The 23,272-nt window shown below is 33.2% G+C and overlaps 3 protein-coding genes and 1 pseudogene across 3 annotated transcripts; 1 reads left to right on the plus strand and 3 right to left on the minus strand.

Moving 5' to 3' along the window:
• Positions 1-2,118, minus strand: LOC107025738. The gene is made up of 4 exons (XM_027918705.1): positions 2,029-2,118; positions 1,828-1,935; positions 1,368-1,554; positions 1-50 (listed from the first exon to the last, which is right to left on the minus strand). The coding sequence occupies exons 1-4, from the start codon at positions 2,116-2,118 to the stop codon at positions 1-3; spliced, it is 435 nt and encodes a 144-aa protein (XP_027774506.1).
• LOC107025453 lies at positions 200-1,254 on the plus strand (annotated as a pseudogene).
• Positions 2,119-11,796: 9,678 nt separating the features above from the next.
• On the minus strand, positions 11,797-12,751 carry LOC114078038. Its single transcript, XM_027918537.1, has 2 exons — positions 12,430-12,751; positions 11,797-11,828 (listed from the first exon to the last, which is right to left on the minus strand). The coding sequence occupies exons 1-2, from the start codon at positions 12,749-12,751 to the stop codon at positions 11,797-11,799; spliced, it is 354 nt and encodes a 117-aa protein (XP_027774338.1).
• A 3,757-nt stretch (positions 12,752-16,508) lies between these two features.
• Positions 16,509-18,010, minus strand: LOC107024660 (acetyl-CoA-benzylalcohol acetyltransferase-like). The gene has a single exon (XM_015225652.2). It carries the CDS (start codon positions 17,959-17,961, stop codon positions 16,621-16,623), a length of 1,341 nt encoding a protein of 446 aa, XP_015081138.1. The 5' UTR covers positions 17,962-18,010; the 3' UTR covers positions 16,509-16,620.
• Positions 18,011-23,272: the final 5,262 nt, after the last annotated feature.

Here is a 23,272-nt window from a genome sequence, read left to right on the forward strand (position 1 = left end):
CTATGTCAAGTCTTCACTATTGCTTTCATTGCCTTCTTCGATTTCGTCACCTACATACAATCAGAAAAAAATATAAATAATTTAGGAAACCTCAAATCTTGGAAATTAACAAGTATACATGTAGTTACAACCTGCAGGCATTAGCTTTTAGAATTGTTCAACCCTAAAACTTGGAAATCAAGTACATGCCAATCAAGTTTCCAACACTAAAAAGATAAAAGGTGGAAGAGAGAATAGATTACTTCCAATCTGAATCCTCCAATGAATCATCAGTTTCAAGTATCAGATGAAGAAGATGGATCAGAAGAAGAAGAGGAGGAGGAAGAGGAAGTTTTTCAAGAAAATGACATTGGAAACCTTCAAAGTCACTACCAAAACCAGCAGATGCCACAGTCACTCTGCAAAAAGCCAGAAAAATGGGCTAATTTCATAGTAAGCGAACAAGAATTGAACAAAGGGACAAGAAGAATGAAGCCACAGAGAGCTAAAACAGATGTTATAGAAGGCCATGGAGGCCGAATTATTCGAGCCACCGGGAAGGAAAGACAGACACAGTAAGGTTTCAACTGCAAAAGGTCCGAAGGATCGACGAGTTAGGCTTTCACCAAACACTGCAATTCAGTTCTATGATGTGCAAGATAGGCTTGGGTATGACCGTCCAAGTAAGGCTATTGATTGGCTGATTAAAGAAGCTAAAGCTGCAATTGATGCTCTTGGTGAGTTCCCTAATAATTTTCACTCTACTAAACTAAATCCCAAAAAAATGCAGTATTCATTTGATCAAGAACAGAGTCCAGAATTTAGCCAAGAAAACAGAGGTGTTCCCAATTCTGAATGTGGAGTTCAAGACAAACAGCAAGAGGTGAATTATGACATCCCAAACTTGTTTTCATCATCTGATGGTTTAAAGATTCCATTTTTAAGTGATCTCCAGAGCTACCCACATGGGCATTTTCTCAATTTCCAGTCTTTACAAGATGACACAATCCTATCCTCTGGTAATCATCATCAAGGCAGCTTCTTCACCACCACTTCAGTTAATCATTTCCCATCAGTTTTAAGTCAAATCAGGTGTTTTCTCACAGGGAACCCCTTCAGTCCAGTTTCTTCCCTCTAATGAGTGATCCATTAAGCACACAACTTGAGACCCTTTCATATGGATTTTCCAATGATGGTTTCACAGGAATAATTTCTAGTGCTTCAAGAATTCAAGGGGAAGAGGAGCAGGCTACATTTTTTACTGCTTCTTGACCCACTGCCCAACTTTTCCCCAACTTCCTTAGATCAATAGCGTACTATTCCATTCTAATCCTATAGCAAGTAGCAACAACAAATACCAATCAAAACATAGAATTAGCGACACCAACCTTGTTTAGCCCCTTGAACAGAAGTAGATTCTCTTGGTGAAGGAGTCGACAATGCTGCCAATATGTTAGGATCAATTAATCCCGCATGCTTAAGTTGTGCAATAACATCTGCAATAACTTCTTGTCGCACAATTTTCTTTTGTTCCTCCATTTGTTTCTCCATTTTCTGCATCCTCTCTTGCATTTCCTGCATTCCATCAGTTGTTGCACTTAAAGTTGATTCCCAATTGCCAACTTTTTTTTTCAAAGTAGTCTTTGTAACTCCTGCGCCATATAGTCTTAGACGTCCCGGATGTTCAGGACCCATGACGCTTGAAAATGCATCAACATACTCACCATTTATGCTTATTTGTTTTTCAATTTGCTCCATTTCAGCCTACCAAAGTATATCCAACAAATACAATCTTATGAAATAAATAATTGATCTCAACAAAAAAAATTAAAATAGACAGGCACATACAATTTTACTAGTAGTATCTTCATTTGAGGCCTTGTACGATCGCCCAGGTTTTCTTGTTCTTGTAACCACAAAGATATCCTTAGATGATACTGTCTCCTTATCTTTCTCCTAGTCGAATTGAAATATATATAAAAACTAAACTCACATTGGAAGAGATCCAAAAGAAAATTTCATTAAAAAATAATATATCAGAGAACTCACCAGCTTATTACGAACTAAAGCGAAACTCTTTTTGCCAGCAGTGTGTGGATTCATCAGTTTTTTTCGATTCTTTGCATTTGTTTCAGACATTTTCTGCAAAGAAATGAATCAGTAATGTTAATCGAAGGTATATTAGTGTTATATAGTGTACTAGACGAGGTCAATATTAGTCTGTATTTCCTTTATAACAATCTGTAAATATTAGTCATTATATAGTGTTAAGGTGTCTTGTAAAATGCATGTGACTATCACAATAAATGATACAGATACAGGCCTGAATTACAGATACAATCTGCTCCTTATGGGTCTTTCTAGTAAGGTCTGAATTACAGATACAGGCCAAAATGTTGCTCTAATTGCTTCAAGTTTGGGCATGATAATGATCCACTTGCTGATTAAAAAGACACCTATGAGAAAGAAGAGTCATGAGGAAGCATAGAAGCTGGGAAGGGAGGTAGTATTTTTTCTAACAGCTTTGAAGTGTTGGGGGTCACTAGGTGGAAAGAAGCTGGGAAGGGAGCAAAAATCTGGAGCTATAATACAAATGCTACTTATTAAAAAAATTGATATTCTGAACTACATTTTTACCTTGAATTTTTCAGAATTCCAATATTTGAGTAGCTCTCTAAATTGACATTCTGGAATATGACCAGGCTTTTTTGCCATTCGAACTGCATCATTTTCATATGGATCGTAATAATTAAGCTTCAAATCACTTCTATGTCTTCTCCAAGCATCTCGAATTGTTACCATAGCCCAATGGTACGCAGCTTCAGGAATAATATATTTCCCCTATAATTTTGTGTCATTCAATTAGCCAATAGAAGTAAAATACTTTTACAAATAATTTATTATTGTAAACTACAAACCTTGGTATAATCCCACAAATCCTTTTTAGTGTCCATGCTCCTCCAATCCAATATATCAAATGGGCAAAGAGTCGCATTTCTAGCCAATGTTCCTAGGAAGCTACTTAGCTCTATGACAACATCATCCGTAGGACCAACAGGTTGATTTTGACTATTCAGTATGATCAACTTACGTTCTTTTTGGGCATGAACATCATGCATTTGCGTTCTACCTCTTTTATTTGGACTGGAAAGAACTCCAGCTATAAGAAAATAAAAGAAATATAATTAAAAATTATGAATACATTTAATAGGTTTGTAATCTTATATGTTACCTTGTTCTTCAGGTTGATCATTTGTTTGAGGAGTAACAGAATTCATTTGCACTTGATCCTCGAAAGGAAAATCTTTGCCATGCTGGTCAAGAGGCAGCTCCTGGACAGGCTGCTCAAGAGGCAGCTCCTCGACAGGGTGCACAACAGGCAGCTCCTCGACAGGCTGATTTTCAAAAGGCAACTCCTCGGCAGATTGTCTTTTTGCTTCAGATTGTGGTGCTACTGATTGTTGTCCTCCAATTAATTTGAGCAGATGTCCTTTCTCGCACTCTATTTCTTTAATAATTTCATTTGTTTTCAATAACCGTCGTTTCTTATTTGCCAAGAATGATAACGATCCCGGTTTAGCAAATGTCTTCTTTTTGGCTTTTTTGGTTCTTTTTGAAGTTTCTTGTTGACTCATAGCTATGACTATTCTGACCTGTGTGAAAATAGAAGAAACTAAAAAGTTACAAAGATATTACAAAGAGCTGAATCACATCCAGTAGGTCTGTTACTGTCCACAATCACACACAAGATTTAGAGTGTTTTTAGGAAGCCGATTGGTGGAATTATAAGAGCAGCAAGTATGTTACTGTCCACAATCACACATAGTAGGTTTGTTACTGTCCACAATAAAATTTTCTGCACTCAATCACATTCATAGAATGTACATTAAGTACTCAAAGAGAGATATAGCGAAGAAGTGTTCAAAGAATCATAAAAACGAGATACGAACCTGGAGTGTTGGACCTTAATAAGAGATAAGAACCTACTGATTTGCTGGTCCACTAATATATTGAAATTGCTCAGAGAAACTGCAAAAAGAAGAAGAATGAAAATGATCAATAAGAGAGAAAAAGGATATGTGACAAGGTTTAATTTCTTGCTGAAATACTTGTTGGTTTGAACTATCTATCTCTATATGCCATGTATATATAACAGTGGCACAATGGATACAATATTTTATGAAGCACAAAGACAAGGACTATATTCTTTCTATGTTACACTGTTGAATCAAACAAATATCGTCTAGCTAAGTAAATCAAATGGTGGAGAAGAGAAAGAGACTCTGTAAGCAGATTTAGGGAATGGATTGAAAAAGAAGACTGTTTGAGCTCTCAGTTTGAGTCAGAACTTCGCAGTAATATCAGCAAGGAGTTATTGCAGGCCATTCAAGTTGCAAAAAAACAAGAGAAGCCCCCAAATTGCAGCATATCATGAAGCTCATACAAGCCATAGTTATATGGAAACTTTGGAAGAGAAGGAATGCTTAAAGACATGTTAAAAAGGTCTCTTTTTAATAAAATGTACATTCACTGTCAATATAATATGAATTGTGCAAGCAGTTAAAAACTTGAAAAACAAATTCAAGTTCCACACATTTCTATTAATGACACACAAATTCCTAAGACTAACACAATTATAGCCAGTTTAAATTATAGACACTGCATCCAAATAAAACACAACGAACATGTAAAGTGAGAAGTAAATCATACAAAGCAAATCAATTTGTGCTTCGTGAATGATCAAAACAATATCGCAAAATGCACAAATCCACACAATGTCATTAACTTTAACGAATAAATAGGGCATTATGTGTCACAGTTTATGCTGGCAGTGACTCATAAGGGAAGATAACATTCAATCGAACAAGCAAAAGACATAGACAATATCAGAATCCGAATGTATTTCAAAGTAAAACGACAGTGATACTCAAGTTTAAACATCTCTTAATAATCAAAAACAAAATTGAAGATAACCTTTGCGACTTGTGTTGTAACTTTCTCTAGATTAGCCTATCATGTACTTTCAGGACTCCACCTTAAGGAAAAATAAGGTGTAACAGAAAAGCAATTACATTACTGATTTTCGTTTGCTTGTCATGTCTAGCTATAGTGCAGTCTATTGTCTCTCTTTACTTTCTCTCGTCTCATTGTCTGTGGTTCCTATGAATGAGTATAACAATATATTCTTTCAAATTATACAGACTTCACCCATGATTCATGTCTTCCCTTTTTAAAATGAGAGGAATATGAACTTCATATACTGATTAGCGAGATTGAGTCCAAAAACTATATAGTTTTGTCATCTTTGTCCTTGTGAAACTGATCCGCCATACTTTAACTGCGTGAATTCTAGTAGCACTAACTTGCATCACCCAGTTGCACTCCAATATATTGCTATTCATTAACCTGGTTTATCGTTATATTTGTCTCATAAGCATCAAAACTGAAATACTTGATATTATGAACAAATCTGAGTTCATATTTGTCAATCCAAATGCAACTGGACAATGTGGTTGTGGAGAATCTTTCATGACAACAACTAGCTCAGAAGCTGCTAAGTTGCGCGGCAAGTCTAGCTGACATCTTATTATATACTCATATTATGTACGTTAGTCGTTATATATATACACTTACAACTGTGAGTATATACTATATAGTCTATCTGTAGTAATAAATCAACAATGTTAGCAGTCAGAAACAGAAGGTTTTGTTATTTTTTTCTCCTTTTTGCCCAAATCTTATGTACATCAGTTGTTGTAAAGAATAAGATTTTCTTTGCCATGGAAAGGTGAAAGTAGAAAAATATTAAATACAGAAAATCAAATGAAAAGCATACTCTGCTGTCTGCATATGCTCGAAATTTTGAACATTACTTTCTTCATTTTTGCTCTCAAATTAAGCCATATCAGTTAACAAAAAGTGAAACAAATACCAGTAGGAAGTAATTTGGGAGTAATTTTTGTCAACATTCACATCAAATGGGGAATATTAAGGAAGAATTCAGCTGGAACAAAAAAATATGCAGAAAGAAATACTTACAGATCCACAAACTTGGAGCACTAGATTTTGACTCTCTTATATATCACAGAATCAAACAGGGGAAGTTTATACACTAACTATATTGGAGCAAATAACATAGGTTTAAGACTAACCCATATATTATTCTTTAACATGTTTCAAAATTAATTCAATGGGGACTTAGAAATCATGAACTAGCATAGAAAACTTAAACATTATTAAGATGAATTCGTAGTCGAACCTCAAAAACACCACCAAAAAGAACGAGCTGGTTGTTTTCCCCGACGAGCTTCAGCAACAGCTTCACCTACGAGCTTCACCAACAGCTTCACCGACAGCTCTTCACCAACGAGCTTCACCAACAGCTTCACCAACAAGCTTCACCAACGAGCTTCACCAACAGCTTCACCAACAGCTTCACCAACAAATTTCGTTTTTCTCACCAAAATCTTCAGAAATTCCTTTCACATGCAGCTTCACCCACAAAAAGCTCTCTCACATTGCTTTGATGAAATTTCTGAAAAATAAGGGTTTCTAATCAATTTCATTCTTTTTCTTTACATTTTCTAAAAAGTTAATAAATAAGAATTATTTTTTTAGGAGGGACTAATTATATTGGAGGCAAATATATTTTTTTAGGAGGGAAAAATATTTAGGGCTAAAAAATCAGAATTATTTTTCTAAAAAACCGTTGCCATAGAGTTGTCTATAGCAACGGTTTTAAAACTTGTTGCTATACCTTCTCTATAGGGACGGTTATCGGGATTATGCAACAGTTTATTTTAAGAATTGTTCTATTAGATTCAAGGATATTTGGCCACGGTTATAACCGTTGTAATAGGTTAGCTATTGCTACGATGGTATAACCGTTGCTAAATAAGCGTTGCAGTAAGTCAAATTTCTAGTAGTGGGTGATAGCTGTTTGTGCCAGATTCAAGAGATTAGTGCACCCTCAACATTGAAAACATTTGTTTGGAAAAACAAAAGAATATATTTGAAACGCTAGTAGAAAGGAGAAAAGGACAACATTCTCGATAATATAAGTAGCTATGAGTTCTTTTGCCTTTCTTCTCTTTATGCATAAGATAATAACATTCATTAGCAAAGATATTTTGATTTGGAACCTTTCGTGGTGGCCCAGTGGTTTGAGATTGAGACTTCTATGTTGGAGGTCTCAAGTTCGAAACCCTTGCCAGCGAAAGTAAGGGGTTTGCCTTCTGGGTCGAGCTCGTTGCACAAGGCTTGCCTAGTGCGGGTTACCTCTCCTATGTGGTTTGCGAGCTATTGCATAGGAGCGCGGTTTTTACCCTGTGGGAACCCAAACATTATTAAGATTATTCAGCAGTTAACCTATAGGTTTCTTCCTAATCACCACAAGATACTTCATATTCTAATGACCAGCATAGCTATAAGCACATTATTTAGCAGTTAACATGATCGACTTGAAAAAATATGCGTAAACAATAAATGATCACCATGTATCTAGAAATGTCAGGTTAAGAAAACAAAAACTTAATGCATGAATTTATGTATGTATGACCTGCCTCGTCCAAAATGATGTGCTCTCACTTCACTGAATGCAGAACTGACTTCCTTGTGAAAACATTTTCACCAACCCAGGCTGAATTTTCAATAAAACCATCGTTACTCCATTTTGAGTTCTTGCTGTTTTGTTTTGACTTCTTTGGCCAATAGTCAGCCTGGATAGTGGAGTACGTAGTAATGACAAAATCATATTCCTCCAGTTTGTACATACATTTCTCCCTGTTGGTGCCCTGATACACAAGATTTTTGTTGCTTCCTTTAGTGGTGCAATGTTCAATCTCGAGAAACCATTGTGTTGATCAATCACAGGACATAAAATAAGAGTTTCTTTTACTGTTGGAAGTTCCTCGGAAGTATCGGGTGAAGACGATAATATACTGGAACCACTAGTTGTTTTCTTTAATTCGCGTTGAGCAAGCACATATGCTATGGGTTCAACTGTCGTTCCCATTCCCATTTCATCCGCAAGAATACTCTCTTTGAATATAGTTTCTAGCTTTAATGACCAAGCCAACCACTCATTTTGGTACCTCTATAGTGGCAAGATCAAATATAATGCTTCCTGTTACGTTCATATTTCTTCATTTTTATCCTTCTCACCGTGTAATAGAATCTATGATATGCATCCATATCTTCATTCATTTGATCTTCAGTAACACGAACAACTATCAATTTAGTTGGAAAATTACGCGAACTATTCAAAGCATTTATAGGTATTAGCATTTCAAGATGGATCTCTCCTATGGAATTCGACATCAATAAATGAAAAATAGGAAAAAAAATAAAGATAACAGCTCATCGCTAGGGCACAACATTCGCATGGTATATCAATTTACGTGTCATTCATTATTTTCTATTTTGGGTCATTTCAAAATCATTCAATTTCAACCAAGCTTTCAAGATTCAAGAGCTTCAAAAGAAAAACAAACAATTGAAAGCTTGGTTGAAATGGATGATCTTGAAATGGCCCAAAATAGCAAATAATGAATAACATTGTAAATTAAAATATCATGTGAATGTTGTGCCCTAGCGATGAACTGTTATCTTTAATCTTCTCCTATTTTTAATTTATTGATGTCAAATTCCATAGGGAAGATCTATCTTGAAATGCTAACACTATAAATGTTTTGAATAGTTCGCGTAATTTGCTAACTAAATTGATATTTGTTCGTGTTACTGAAGATCAAAAGGATGAAGATACAAGTGTAGATCATAGATTCTATAGCATGGTGAGAAGGATAAAATTGAGGAAATATGAACGTGAGGGGATGCAAAAGATAAGAAAACCAGCTTTTACATGGGAGATATTGGAACAAGAAATGGATGAATTCCTTTTGGAGGATAATTCAAATAATTTAAACCTTAATATTCAGAACGTCTCATTTGCTGAAACTGAAGAGACACCATCAGATTAGATCTTTCCACTATTGAGGTGTACCAAAAGGAGTGGTTGTCTTGGTCATTAAAGCGAAAAACTATATTCGAAGGGGGTATTCTTGTTGATGAAATGGGAATAGGGAAACCGGTTGAAGTCATAGCACTTGTGCCTGCTCAACGCGAATTAAAGAAGACAACTTGCGGTTCCAGTATATTACCGTCTTTACCCGGTACTTCCCAGGAACTCCCAACAGTAAAAGGAACTCTTATTGTATCTCCTGTGATTGGAGCAACGCAATGGTTTCACGAGATTGAACGTTGCATCACTAAAGGAAGCAACAAAACTCTTGTGTATCATGGCACCAACAGGGACAAATGTATGTACAAACTGGAGGAATATGATTTAGTCACTACTACGTACTCTGCTATACAGATTGACTATTGGCCAAACAAGTTAAAACAGAACAACAAGAACTCAAAATGGAGTGACGATGGTTTCATTGAAAATTCAGCCTGGGTTGGTGAAGATGTTTCCACAAGGAAGTCAGTTTTGCATTCAGTAAAGTGGGAGCGCATCATTTTGGACGAGGCACGTCATACATTCATAGATTCATGCATTAAGTGTTTGTTTTCTTAACTTGGCATTTCCAGATACACGGTGATCATTTGTTGTTTATGCAATTTTTCCCAAGTCGGTCATGTTAACTGCTGAATAATGTGCTAACAACTATGTTGGTCATGAGAATCTGAAAAATCTTATGGTGGTTAGGAAGAAGCCTATAGGTTAACTTCTGAATAATATTAATAATGTTCAGCTATTAAGACACAACATAATGTAAGAACATGGAATTTCATCTTCAACTCTAGTTTGAACACCCTTTTATATTTTATATGCACATGGATAACTTGTTTTCTTTGTTGCCCTGGAACAATCCTGCATGTGTTTTGTAGTTTGAGAGTAGAACTCCTAAATTTCATGTGACACAAGATCTTTTATCTGAAATGTTCTTAAGTGATTGAACTTTTGTGGCATATATTGGAATATGTTACCTATAATTACTTGTTCTTAAGTAGTTTTGGAACATATTGGGTTAGTTTCTAGGTATACTAAATTCATAAGATTTTATAAGTCATTTTCTTCCCATAAAATTCTAAATCATTTAAGTCATAACCTCTCCTGCAGATAGTGCGAAGAAGATATTTTTATTCTAACCACATCTTCCAACATTGTATTTTTTTGCAGATGTCCTAGGGATGTACCTCTGAGAAAGAAGTATCGCTCTATAAATACACGCCTACAGAAGGTAGCAAAACAATGTTGTATAGAAGTTTCTGTGCTAAAACTTCTAGAACAATTTATCCATCTATTATTGGAGTCAAGGTATTTAGTTCAAATAGTAGAAGCATTCTTTATCCTTTTAAACTAGGACTGATGAGAATTATTGTACAATGAACAGCTTCAGAGATTCAAGGAAAAATTAGGATAAATCGTCTGAGAATCACTGGATAAAATACTCACAGAAGAATTAATCAAACTATCAGTGGTTTGATTTTGTGTTATTCCTGGATGCTAGTCTGATCTATCTATCATCACTCTAATTTTTACTGCTTTCCACATCTTCATGTGTATTCTTGTTGTTTGAGGGTTTTGCCTTCAAGTTGTTTGATCCTACATATATATGATTGTTGTGCTGCTGCTTTACATTCTCTTAATAGTTTCATCACTATAGTATTACATTGTTTTAGTTTTATTGAAGTCTTAGATTTGAAAAAAATTTGGATGGGTGGATATATATTTGGACGATAATGATGGACAGTTAATACAATTTGGTCAAGGGAATTATGTAACCACAGGAAATCTAGCGACCAACTGTAAAATCGGTATAAAGATTGGACTATGGAAATGTTGTGAAGTACAACTTTTCATAAGACTGCTAAAAAGTATTAAGGATTTTGTGTAGTTTTACCTTCCAATTCATGAGCTTAAATACAAACACTTTTTTTTTGCTTCTTCTGTTTAGACAAATTTTGTTGTGGCAATGTCTGACTAATGTCTTCCTTAATTGGCAGGCTGTTGATCATCGTTTCCTTGTGGAACATAACGTTGTAAAAGGAGTTTCTAATTCTAAACCTACTGTCAAAGGGTTTAGATCCTCAAGTATAATGAACAAGATTCACCTCGATGATTTCCGGACAAGCACCAAAATAGAAGCTCTGGTATGCAATTGTTTCAATAATATTGCTACAGTAATATTATTTTGATATTACGGAACTCCATCATATGTTTCAAAGTGAAGGGCGTCTGATGAATGCATGTTTGATGTTCGTTTCTACTTCTTTTTTTAAATGTAGAGAGAAGAAATCATGTTCATGTTTGAAAGAGATGGCTCTGCAAAAGGAATAGTTTTCAGCCAGTTCACACCATTTTTGGATCTGATACAATATTCTCTTCAGAAGGTAAGATATAAAGATAATTTTTTGTTCATCCTTTTCATTTTCCCGTCCTTTTCTTGTTAGTTTGTAACAATATTCTTGTTATATGTGTGTTTTATCAGTCGGACATCAAATGTGTTCAATTAGTTGGATCCACATCTGTTTCTACAAGAGATGCAGCAGTTACCAGATTTACTGAGGATCCAGATTGCAGGATATTGCTTACGAGCTACAAAGCTGGAGGTGTTTCCCTCAATCTAAAGTTGCATCACATGTAAGGGATCTATTTTCCTTCTCTGTGGATATCTAGTTGTTTCAGTCCTGTTGCCCATTAGATCTCCCGTTGTGTTGTTCATTTGACATATAAAGAACCACTATGACTTGTTAATCATCTATTAAGTTAGTGCATGAAAAGTACATAGATCACATTATCTTGAACTATGCTTAGGTTTTCTTGATGGATCCGTGCTTTAATCCTGATGCAGAGCAGCAAGCACAAGATAGAGTTCATAGAATAGGGCAACATAAACCAGTCAGGTGTGTTTTGCATTTCTTGTATTGTACGTTATGCCCTTGAACGCCTCTTATTTTGTCTCCTCATTACTAGGATTGTGAGATTTATTACCAAGGATACAATAGAAGAGACGATCTTAGAGTCGCAAGAGAGGAAGAAACATCTTCAAAGGCAAGTGTCTGTTTCTTACAATTTTAGATTGTTATATATTTTCTCTCATAAACCAGTTCTCGGTTCCATTTTGTTTTAATCCTCTGACATAATGAACTTCCAAATTTGATTGCAGGATGATCAGTCATTCTTTTGAGGCTTGGAACAAACTGGCATTTGAGGAGTGGCAATGGTTATTTGAGAGAGATTTTTTTTAGTGTTACGAAATGTACATAGAAACATTATCATATTGTATACATAGCACAATCATATATAGAACATATGTTGCGATTGTCTGACTATGTATCCTTAGATAGATTTGCTTGTACACATATAAATAACTCTCATTCTTGGAATAATATGAGTAGGAAAATTATTATAGGTCTTGTTAAGTTGGTTGCAGCCCTTGTTACCTCTAGCCTCTGTTTTTTTCTTCTCTAGTACCATTGCATTAGCTTTTCTTGCCTCATTCATTTTTAACCTCAATTCAAATAACTTCCTCTTCCTCCCTCTTATCAGATTCGCCGACTCTTCTCTCATATTATCCTCTCCATCATCACTGTGACTTTCAACACCATCTCTTTCATCAACAGTATTCGCTTGCAACACACGCGTTTCAGCTTTGATGATTTGCTTCTTTATTTCCGCTATTATATTGAAGCAATATTTGCTGCATTCATGATAAGGCTTCGAACCATTCCCACAATTTGGGTGAACTCTTCTTTCGTCACTCATGTTCTCAGAGCAATCAGAGATGAGAGGGAGAAGGCTTTATAAAATAACATAAGTATCTCACTATATGAAAAAATAGGTAATAAAACACCCCTATTTATAAATTATAATACTAACTAACCAAATTAAATTAGGATTAGAAAATCTATTCTATACAAATTAGGACAAACAAATCCTAACTACACATAATTTAAATTCTTCTGTTACACATACACTGTTTGTTTTCCACATTAACTTAAAACCTATTTGTCTTCTCAGAAATTATTTAAAGTTCTCTCATATTAGAAAAGTCCCAAAGTCTCTTATATAAGGAAAAAGTCGGGCAAGTTCTTCGAGGAAAAGTTAAATCCACGAGCACTCAATAGTTTTTTTGGTAGGTTTAACTTACTACATTAAAAATGATCAGTAGCGATGCCATTAAATATGTATTTTTAGCAGCAATTAACACTCTTTATATATGTCCCTAAAGCCTTTAGCGACATTGGTTCTAATGACACTTAACTAATGCCGGTAAGACTTTAGCACTCTTTATTAATGTCAATATTTAATGCTGCTAAAAGTTGTTTTTTGTTGTAGTCACGAACTCTTTTTTCTCCCTTCTTTTCTTAGCAAACGATTTTTTTGTTTGACATGTTTGTAACCCCTATCACCATGGATTGTTCGTTCGTAAGTATTCATATGTATCAACTAATGGTGAATCTAATTATATTTTGGTTACATTCTTTAATATTTGCTATCACTAATAATTGTGACTTTTATTTGTCTTTAGACGTTTTTTCTTACTAGTTCCAGACATGTGCGTTGCACGTGTTCCCCAAGCTAAATTGCATGAAGTTGTTGTAACAATGTGTTTGTATGACCTCTTTGATATTAAAGATGAAGAAACCACAAATAGTGTGAAAGAAAAATAATTATATGTTAAATGGTGCGTACATTTTGATTTAGTAATTTGCTGATAGAATAAAAATAGATCAACAAAAAAATAATTACAAATTAAAATAATTAATTAAGAAAAATATATAGAAAACTTTCACATATATAAGAAAATATTAGGCAAAATAGAAGGCATACCACTATATAAGAAAACTCACATTTATAAGAAAACTTCCAAATTTTCTTTTCAAGAAAATCAAAAAAGTCTTTCTTTTGTAATGGAAGATATATGTACGTTTTTCTTGTAAAGACGGTTTAACTTAACTAAGAGAAAAGTAATTAATTAAATTGGACAATTTGAACTTAAACTTCATATTAGAATTAAAATGAATTAAATGAAAGAAAATGAAGGATAGGAATCAAAGTCTCAAACATCTTTACATATTTCACCAGTAGCTAGAGACTTTTAGTAGATGAATATGGTCAATATATTAAATTAAGTGTATTTAATTATTAAGTAACCCTTCAATTTCTTCAAATTTTATAATTTCAAAGAGTGTTATACTCTATACAAATTTATAGGATAATTCTAGTAATCTAACCTTAACTTTGTTGCTTCACACTTTTAATAGAACTAATAATTCTATTTTTACTATAAAGTTTGTAAAATAAAATAGTAAATCAAGAAAAAGTACTTTAAAAGCTATACAACTTATGTGGTTATCAAAGCAAGAACAATTATCAACCATGCAAAGACTTAAATCATAAAACTCAAAGTCTTATTGTGTACAATAATATTTTATTTGTAGTTATTTATTTATCAAATAGGAAAGAAAATAGAAATTTTTTAATGGTAAATAAAAGAACACCTCTAAAGAATCAACAAAAATATTATAAAATGAAGCTAAAATTAACAATGTGAAAGAAAAAGAGATGACAACTTTCTTTATTCTCTTCCAATTATTCAAGATCTCTTCGATAGGATATAATTGAGGGACTCAAAGGATTGTCATGAATATGTCATTAACCCATTTCATGGATGAAAGGTGAAAGTAACAAGTATATTATTATGAACATCAACAAATGTATAATATCTTCATTTCTAATATAATAACACAAAATAAAAATTCCACTTGAACACATAGAAGAGAAATCTTAGCAGATCTTAGTTAATCTACAATAAAATTATCAAACAAATATTAAGATACAATAAATGAAGAGAAGTAGCTATCATCAAAACTAAGACAATATATATCATGACATAATTTACGGATTGGAAAATTAGTGAAGCACACAATGGTATTTATAGCCAAGATATATAAAAACTCAAAAGTCAAGTTAGAAAAAGATCATTAAAATATCATTTAATCTCTTTATTAAAGAAGTGAAAGGACACTATATTTTATTCTTTAAAAATGGTTAGATTTCCAAAACTATTAAAATCCAAATTCGTAGTTATTCTTTAAAGTTAAAACGTATGACTGTAAGTATTCAACATATGTACTAATACACATAAAAGAACATGAAGAACCAATTTTGAAACTGTTAAAACATTTATTGTATGGTAGTCAATATATACTTAGCATTTATTTAAACATATATTTACATTTTTTTTTACACAAATTATTAAAGAAGTATTTTCTTTATTTAAAGATAAAAATGTTTAATTAATTATATTAGATGAATTTAATTAAATATTTATAGCCATTTCATTTAATGTAGGGGTAAAATGGTAATTCAACTTTTAAGTTTTAAGCGTCATGCTTATAATAATATATGATTTTTTCTATCCACTCTCTGTAACAAACTGTACTTTTATTTCATAAATTTACGTTTTCTTCTACCTATATATGTAAATGATTGGGTTCTGAGGCTCTTCACGGCTTGCATCAATGAGGAGGAAGATGGTAAGTCAGTTCTCATTTTCTCTTTATTTTTACAATTTCTTACTTTATAAATTATGTTAGCTAGATTGGGCGAAGAAACACCATTTGATGTTCCAATCGAATAAAATTTTACCGACTATATCCTCCTGAAGATATTATACTATTAGCAATGATGGCAATATATTATAAAAATATGCCTAAAAATAACCTTGCAAAGTTGTTGAATTTTGTACTAACAAGTACGATGTTAAAATATTGTTCCAGCTTCTTGTTTAGACTTACAAGTGATTTCGTCAAAGAAATCTTAATATCATAAATAAATAATCAAAATATGCTATTAAGTTCAACGTAAATATAACTCGACTCATTATGATATTTTATTTACGCACTTAAAGCACATACATAACTTATACATACTAAAGAAAATATATAAAGCATATGAGGAATATTGCATAACTAGGTTTTTTTCTATTAAATTACTAAATATGATATATATTCATGATCTTAAAAAAATTCCACTTTTTTTTAAAAAAAAATCGTTTAATAATTCAAATCCATTTTAATTGTATTTATGTAATTATATTTTTAATTTTCTATACTCATTCACACGAGGCATACGTCACTTTCTATACTCATTCACACGAGGCACACAGGCAACGCGCGGTCCAAAGACTAGTAGTTACGTACTAATTAGGATGAGCTAGAGTATACTCTAATCGAAGGGAGTTTATGTTGATGTGTCATTGTGTTAATGAAGACTAAGTATAGATGTTGAATAAAATAGCCGATTCTTCACGAGGTGATGGATTTTAAACTAGGCTTATAATTTTTGAAAGGAGAGACACATGGTATTCTAAGAGTTGTAGAACTAATTCGGTAATGATGTATAGCAAATGAGTAAATAGATTAAAACTATGATCTGCTCATTCGGTAAGATTATATAAGAATTGAGGAAATTTAATTTGATAATTTTCATAACTTTGTTGGGTTATGACAAGAAATAATTTAAGAAATCCAAATTGCATAACGAAACAAATCTTATTTCAACTTCAAGTTATGACTTAATATTGCATGTCCAAACAAACTCTAAGTAGTAATAAAAGTTAAATGATATCAAAGATTTGCATTGCTTATAAACGTGAGATCTTTGATGTCATCGTCACACTGAAATGACTGCATATACCTTTCCTTCAAGTCTATTTGCACACCAACTTCAGAATGAATATCCGTATCATGCAACCAAAACATTTGCATATCTTTCACACCAAAAAAAACTAAGGTTGGTTTTCCCAAACCAAAATCAATATCTTGCAAAGGGAAGTTGCACAAACTTGAACATAAAACTTTGTCAACTTCATCATTCCCTCCCCACTCCGGTGCTTCAAAGCTTTCGTTATATATATCAACTAACGTCGACACTATTTCATCTGGTGAAGCTTTGGTACATGAAGCAACAACTTTATCCACCGCATTCCTGATTAATATTATGAAGTGATGCAATTCCATTTTAGTCTCCGTTGGTATGAATTTTATTGGAACGTCGATTCTAAAATTCCCCATAGAGTTTTTCACTTGAGGTAAAGATGATTTAGAACGCAAATTCAATGGAAAGTCCATTAGAGAAGGCCTAACATAACCATTTATGATTGTTGAAGCACCTATGAAAGCCCTCCAAAGGATTGCGGTGATAATTTCAATCCTTGACGGTTGAAAAGCCAAAGCTCCACGTGCTTCATCAATGCATTTTTTTCTAAGCCTTGACATAGCAGCCTCACGAACAATGAATCTCTTAACAATAATATCTTTTTCTATAACTCGATCAAACGTTGATTTGAAAAGTCTTGATATATCACTTGTTGGGAAAATATTACCCAAATTGAAGCTTAGAAATTTAATATTCTCAATGGGAGTTTCCATTTTACACACTCTTGCCAACTCAAAAATAAATTTAAAATCTGAGAAACCATCCATTGCAGGGTGTGAAGCACTTAATGAGACTGCTAGGCCACCACATTCAAACTCGGTTACTTGTGCGGTTACAATTGGTGAAACCATTAAATTAGTTTTATCTATATACTTGTTTACGTGTGGACAAAATAACGCTGCAAGACTAAGGTCCTTGCGTGATTTCTCTAAGAAATTATACAACTTACAATTGACCTTGGCCTTGGTATAAGAAACACCTTGATCAAGACAAAGAATCGAACATTCATCTTTATCGTACCTTCCGGCTGCTGGATAAACATGAGTTAATATCTTTGAAAGAGATTGTTCGATTCGCTCATTAATAGTGGAGTTGTTGATGAAATTATTATTATTAGCATAGAAAAGAACAAACGGGACATGTTCTTTTTCAGATATTTGGTCGAAGAAAGAGAGCTTGTAATGCTGAAGGTGAGGAGGAGTAGGTAAACATGGCTTAATGAGCTTTGTGCATAAGATTTCAATTTCCATTTTTGCTACACAAACTCAATTAAGGCTACAATTATATATCACAGACTCATAATGTATTCACTAAGCGACAATCAGTAAGATATACCTTCTAACTATCGTACATGTATACAGATATTCTTTGTCATATTTTTGTAACATTAATGTTACCATTGTCCAAAAACTAGAGCATATTTGTTCGTCCAAAATTTAAATAACCACTCACATGTCCCTTCGTAAGATTGCGTCACATGTCCCTGTTTGATCTTCCGTTAGAGAGAACAGCAAACATGCTCCATATTTTGGAAGGTTGAGGCATCAATGTCCAAAAAGTATGACAAAGGGTATCTGTATATCATTTCTGATTGTTGAAGGTATATTTATTCTTTTTCTCTAAATTTTATGTATCTTACTTTGACTCATTAAATCGACTATCTGATAATGTAAAAAACTGAATGAGAATACATAGAGATATTTGATATAAGATTTAAGTAGTTTGACTCATTAAATCGACTATCTGGACATTGGTAATGTAAAAAGTTGAATGAGAATATAAAGAGCTACTTTGATTTAAGATTTAAGTAGTTAATCGACTCATTATATCGACTATCTGGACTCTAGTAACGTAAAAAGTTGAATGAGAATATAAAGAGATACTTCGATTTAAGATTTAGGTTAAGGATACTAAGTAAATAAGTCATAAAATCCAAAATAATTATGTTATGCGGAATTTGAGATAATACGAGAAAATATAAACGCGAAAAACAAGACAACAGATTTACGTGGTTCACCAATAAATTGGCTACGTCCACGGGAAGAGGGAGAGCAGTTTTATTATGGAGAGGCAAGAACAGAAAATTACAGAATAGGGTTTGCCATAGCGTCTATATATAGTGCTAAGCTACGCCCTAACAGGCTTGGGCCCAACATACAGAATTAACACATAATTAAGGGCCCAATACAATAACATTGTATACCGTCGGCCCGGGGGCGTCTCCGCCCCCCCCGGACCCCCAGGCCAGGGGGCGCGTCGCCCCCCTGGACCCCCCGACTCGCTGACCGGGCAGCGAGACCCCCGTCCTTTCTGTTTGTAACGGGTCCGATTCAAGGCATTCAACAAATTAGATGTTTTATCCCAATCCAAAATAATTCAAGAAATATCTTCAATACCCCACACTTTATTCTTTTTCTGTTGTCATTATTTTCTTTTGTTCTTTCTCCTTTAGCATTTTTATTTTCTCTTGTATTATTTTTAGTTTATTTTATTTTATCTTTTATTAGATATACCATTTGGAATAATTTCTTTATTTCTTTCTTTATCCTTTTTCGTTTTAGCCTTTATTAGAGATACAATTTGATAATATTTTTGTCATTTATTTCGTTGTTCTTCTTTTTTATTTTCTTTTTCCTTTATTTAGTACTCCCTCCGTCCCTTTTTACTTGTAGACTTTTGAATTGACACACCTATTAAGAAAATAATTAATAACGTAGGTTTATCATTTTATCCCTATTAATTATGTAATGGATAAAAAGTTTTACATTTTTCAAAGTAATTAGTCATCTAATTGAGGGTACAATAGGTAAAAAAAATTGTCCTTTATTGATTTGTCAAAATGGACAAGTAATTAGGGACAACTATAAAAGGAAAAATGGACAAGTAAAAAGGGACGGAGGGAGTAACAAGCAGACACATGTGTCGTAGGACAATTGCATAGGACATGTAGGACATTAAATGTCATGTAGGATGTGATATAGGACGCATGTGTCTATCAAATCAATTTTATACAAATTAAAGTACATACTTGTGTACAACTAATGTTAAATTGCATAAATATCAGTTGGAACTAAGTTAAAGAACACATTTATGTGTTATGCCCTTTATTAACCTGTTGATCAACCAATCTTTTTATTTAAATAATACATTAAAAATAAAATTGGAAGGTTAAACGGAAACAAATTTGTATTGATCAATTACAAATTGTCCAACAAGCACATGCAATTTCTGTTCCAAGGCTATAGCACTCCTTTTCTGTGTGTGTTTTTGTCCAACAAACACGTGCAATTTCATCCATAAAGGCTATAGCACCCCTTTCCTTTTTCATCGAAACATATTATTTCCTTTGTTGGTTTTACTTGTCAATGTTTAATTTGACATATTCATTTTAAGAAAACTAATTATTGATATTTGTATTTTATCAAAACTATTCATATTAAATGATGTTTATAAGTGTTAAGTTTTAAAAAAATAATTTGTAGAAAAAATATTTAATACCAACGGTAAAATATAAAAAAAAAATTAATTGTCTTTTTTTGATATGTCAAAAATAAGTAAAAATTTAAAAATAAATGACAATTAAAAGTAAATGAAAGGGCTAAAAAAAATCAACATATTAGTTTAACTACGCACAAAATTTAACATGTAAAGGAACAAACAAATTTTCCAAAATGTTGATGTAAATTGAATATTTTAAAAGTGTATCGATACCATAAAAAAATGTTTTAAAAGCTTTAAGTAGGACAAAACTCGTATATTTTCTTGAAATATGTATTGAGTCCTTATTTAGTTGATAGTAAGTGACTAACAACCCTTTCGCTTGTTGCAATCAATTACTTCATTCGTCTCATTTTAAATCATAGATAGAGATTCAGTATATATTTATCCATAGACAATATTATAAAATTCAATCCATAAGTTTTAAAATTCAGAAAATAGTTCTAAACAGAGAGCCCTTTTGAGAGAAATTAGCAATTTCATACTTGTCTTGCGTTATTATCTTGATTATAAACCGTTTGTAAGTAATTTCATATGGCCTTAGCTATCTTGTACGCAGAGATTAAGAACGATAAGATGGTCAATTATCCCTAGAATCTATGACATTACCCAAGCATCTTAATCTTCCATTCACGTAACTTAGTCAGATCAGTAAGAACAAGATCGATTTCATCTATATGGCCCCATAGTTCTTTGCTGGTGACAAATAACTGACACTTAACAAGAAGAATAATTTGTTTTGGATAGCTATGAAAACTAGAAAGATTCAAGAAAGCAACTAGAATGACCAATAACAAAAGTCCTAGGTGATAGGACCGATTGTCGACAAACAATCAACAAAACAACGATTTTTTAGAAAAAATAATAAATAAAAGGAACCACAAATGACTCTATGAAACAAGACAACCAAGAGAAGTCTCTAATACCATGTCAATTTTTTGTTGAATGTTCCTCAAGTGAGAGAGTCTTTTCATTAAATAGAGAGTATAAAAATTACATATCCCTAAAGATCTGTTATTTCTATTCCTAAAGATCAGTTATTCTATCTCTATAAATATCTTATTCAATCCCTCTAAATCTATGTGGTTTTTCCTCTGAAACCACTTTTCTATCACAATAATTATTTTCTCTAATTCTACAACAAATCGACATAATAATACTAATTTATTGCACTATATAATTTCATTAATATATACAATAATACACAAATAATTCATAATTTGTGAGCTGTTCATCATGCTAAAATATTTGATTAAGTAATTTAAAAACATCACTCTTATGTCATCCATCTATTCATATGTGTAGAATTTTTTTTACTCATATCACGTACAAATAAATATTCTGACTGGAAGCGAGAACGTGCTCTCTTCTTGATGATCTAATGACATTAGGCAAGCATTAGTTGTGATGGTTGAATGTTGTATGAATAGAGAATATATTGCTGCAATGGATCAATATCTTAATAAGATAGCCATTGGTAATGCACCTTGGCCTATTGGTGTTACTATGGTTGGTATTCATGAACGATCAGCGCGTGAGAAGATTCATACAAATAGTGTTGCCCATGTCATGAATGATGAGACAACAAGGAAGCTTCTGTATTCAGTTAAAAGACTGGTGACGTTCTGCCAACGACGCTACCCAACAATGCCATCCAAATGTGTGGAGTTCAATAGCCTTGCGAATGGCAGTGACTTACACTCTCTTCGTGCACAAGAGTCAACTCCTCAAACCTCAGAAGAAAGGCTTACGATAATGCTTATGCCTGCACAAGGAACGTCTATAGTTTAATTTGCTTTTGCACTCTATTTAATTCTGTATGTTGATTTTCCCTGCGACTGACTAAAGTAATTTACTTTTTTTCCTTGAAGTTGAAACCGCGCCTGTTCAAAGTTCTTATATCAATTTCTTATCGTTTTCCTATTGAAACAAATTAATATAAAAGACCTGCAAACTCACTTCCCTGCTGAATTCCTATTATGTTTCCGGTTATTTGGTTCGTTTGATACACCTAACTTCACTTCCCTGAACACTCAAAGAACCAGCTCAAGATACTATTATGACTCGTATCTATCTGTTGAATAAGCACACGACACATTTCATGTTAGGTGGCTCATCTTTGATTCTTTCTAGGTTTTATTAATGGAACCTTGGTGGAATCCTGTGGTAGAGCCGCAAGCCCAAGATAGAATCCATCAAATAGGGCAATATAAACCTGTCTGGTGTGTTTTGCCTTTCTTGTACTTTCGAGGCCATTGAATGGAGCTTATTATTTTCTTCTAATTTGTAGAATTGTGAGATTTGTGATAGAGAATACAATTGAAGAGAACATCATAGAGTTACAAGAGAAGAAGAAATTACTTTTTGAAGGCAAGTGTCTTTTCCTTACAGTCATCACATAGTTGCATATGTGTTGTGACAAAAATAAAGCAAATTGTTATTATTAGATTTCTTCTTTGCTACCACCTTTCCGTCCTCCGCTCTTTCTCTTCCGCCTAACTGTTTGTTCTTCCTCTGGTTGCAGGACAGTCTGTGGTTCTTCAGAGGGCTTAGGAAAATTAACAATGGAGGACTTGTCAAACCTGCTTCGGCGTCACTTTTGATATGTTCTATTCCTTCTGTTTAGTTCCCTGCCAAATTCTATACTGTGTTCTGATGTTTTCCCTTAGGCTGTATGGTGTTTGATATGTCGAAAGAATGTTTCTTTAGCTTCATCAATTGTTAAAGTGATATGATACAGACTTATTTGTGGAATACGTGACTATATAACCAAAACCTCAATAAATTAGTTGTTAGCTTATTATCCCCAAAACACTACATGAATCCCGCAAAAATCTAGCCTTCATCACTCCAAATCACATCAATTATGGACCATTACACGTATAGAAACAAATACAAATGACAAAGATCATTAACAAATAGATCTATACGACAAATATTTAAAATTCAAATCTGGCGTTGAACCAAAAAAAAAACATATGTGAGCCGCTTTTATAACGAGAATTTATCAGCTCTAAATGACAAAGTTAAGGATATTTCATGTCTTGTACCTATATAAGAATA

The sequence above is a fragment of the Solanum pennellii genome, chromosome 7 (genome assembly GCF_001406875.1).
Source record: "Solanum pennellii chromosome 7, SPENNV200".
Taxonomy (NCBI): Eukaryota; Viridiplantae; Streptophyta; class Magnoliopsida; order Solanales; family Solanaceae; genus Solanum; species Solanum pennellii.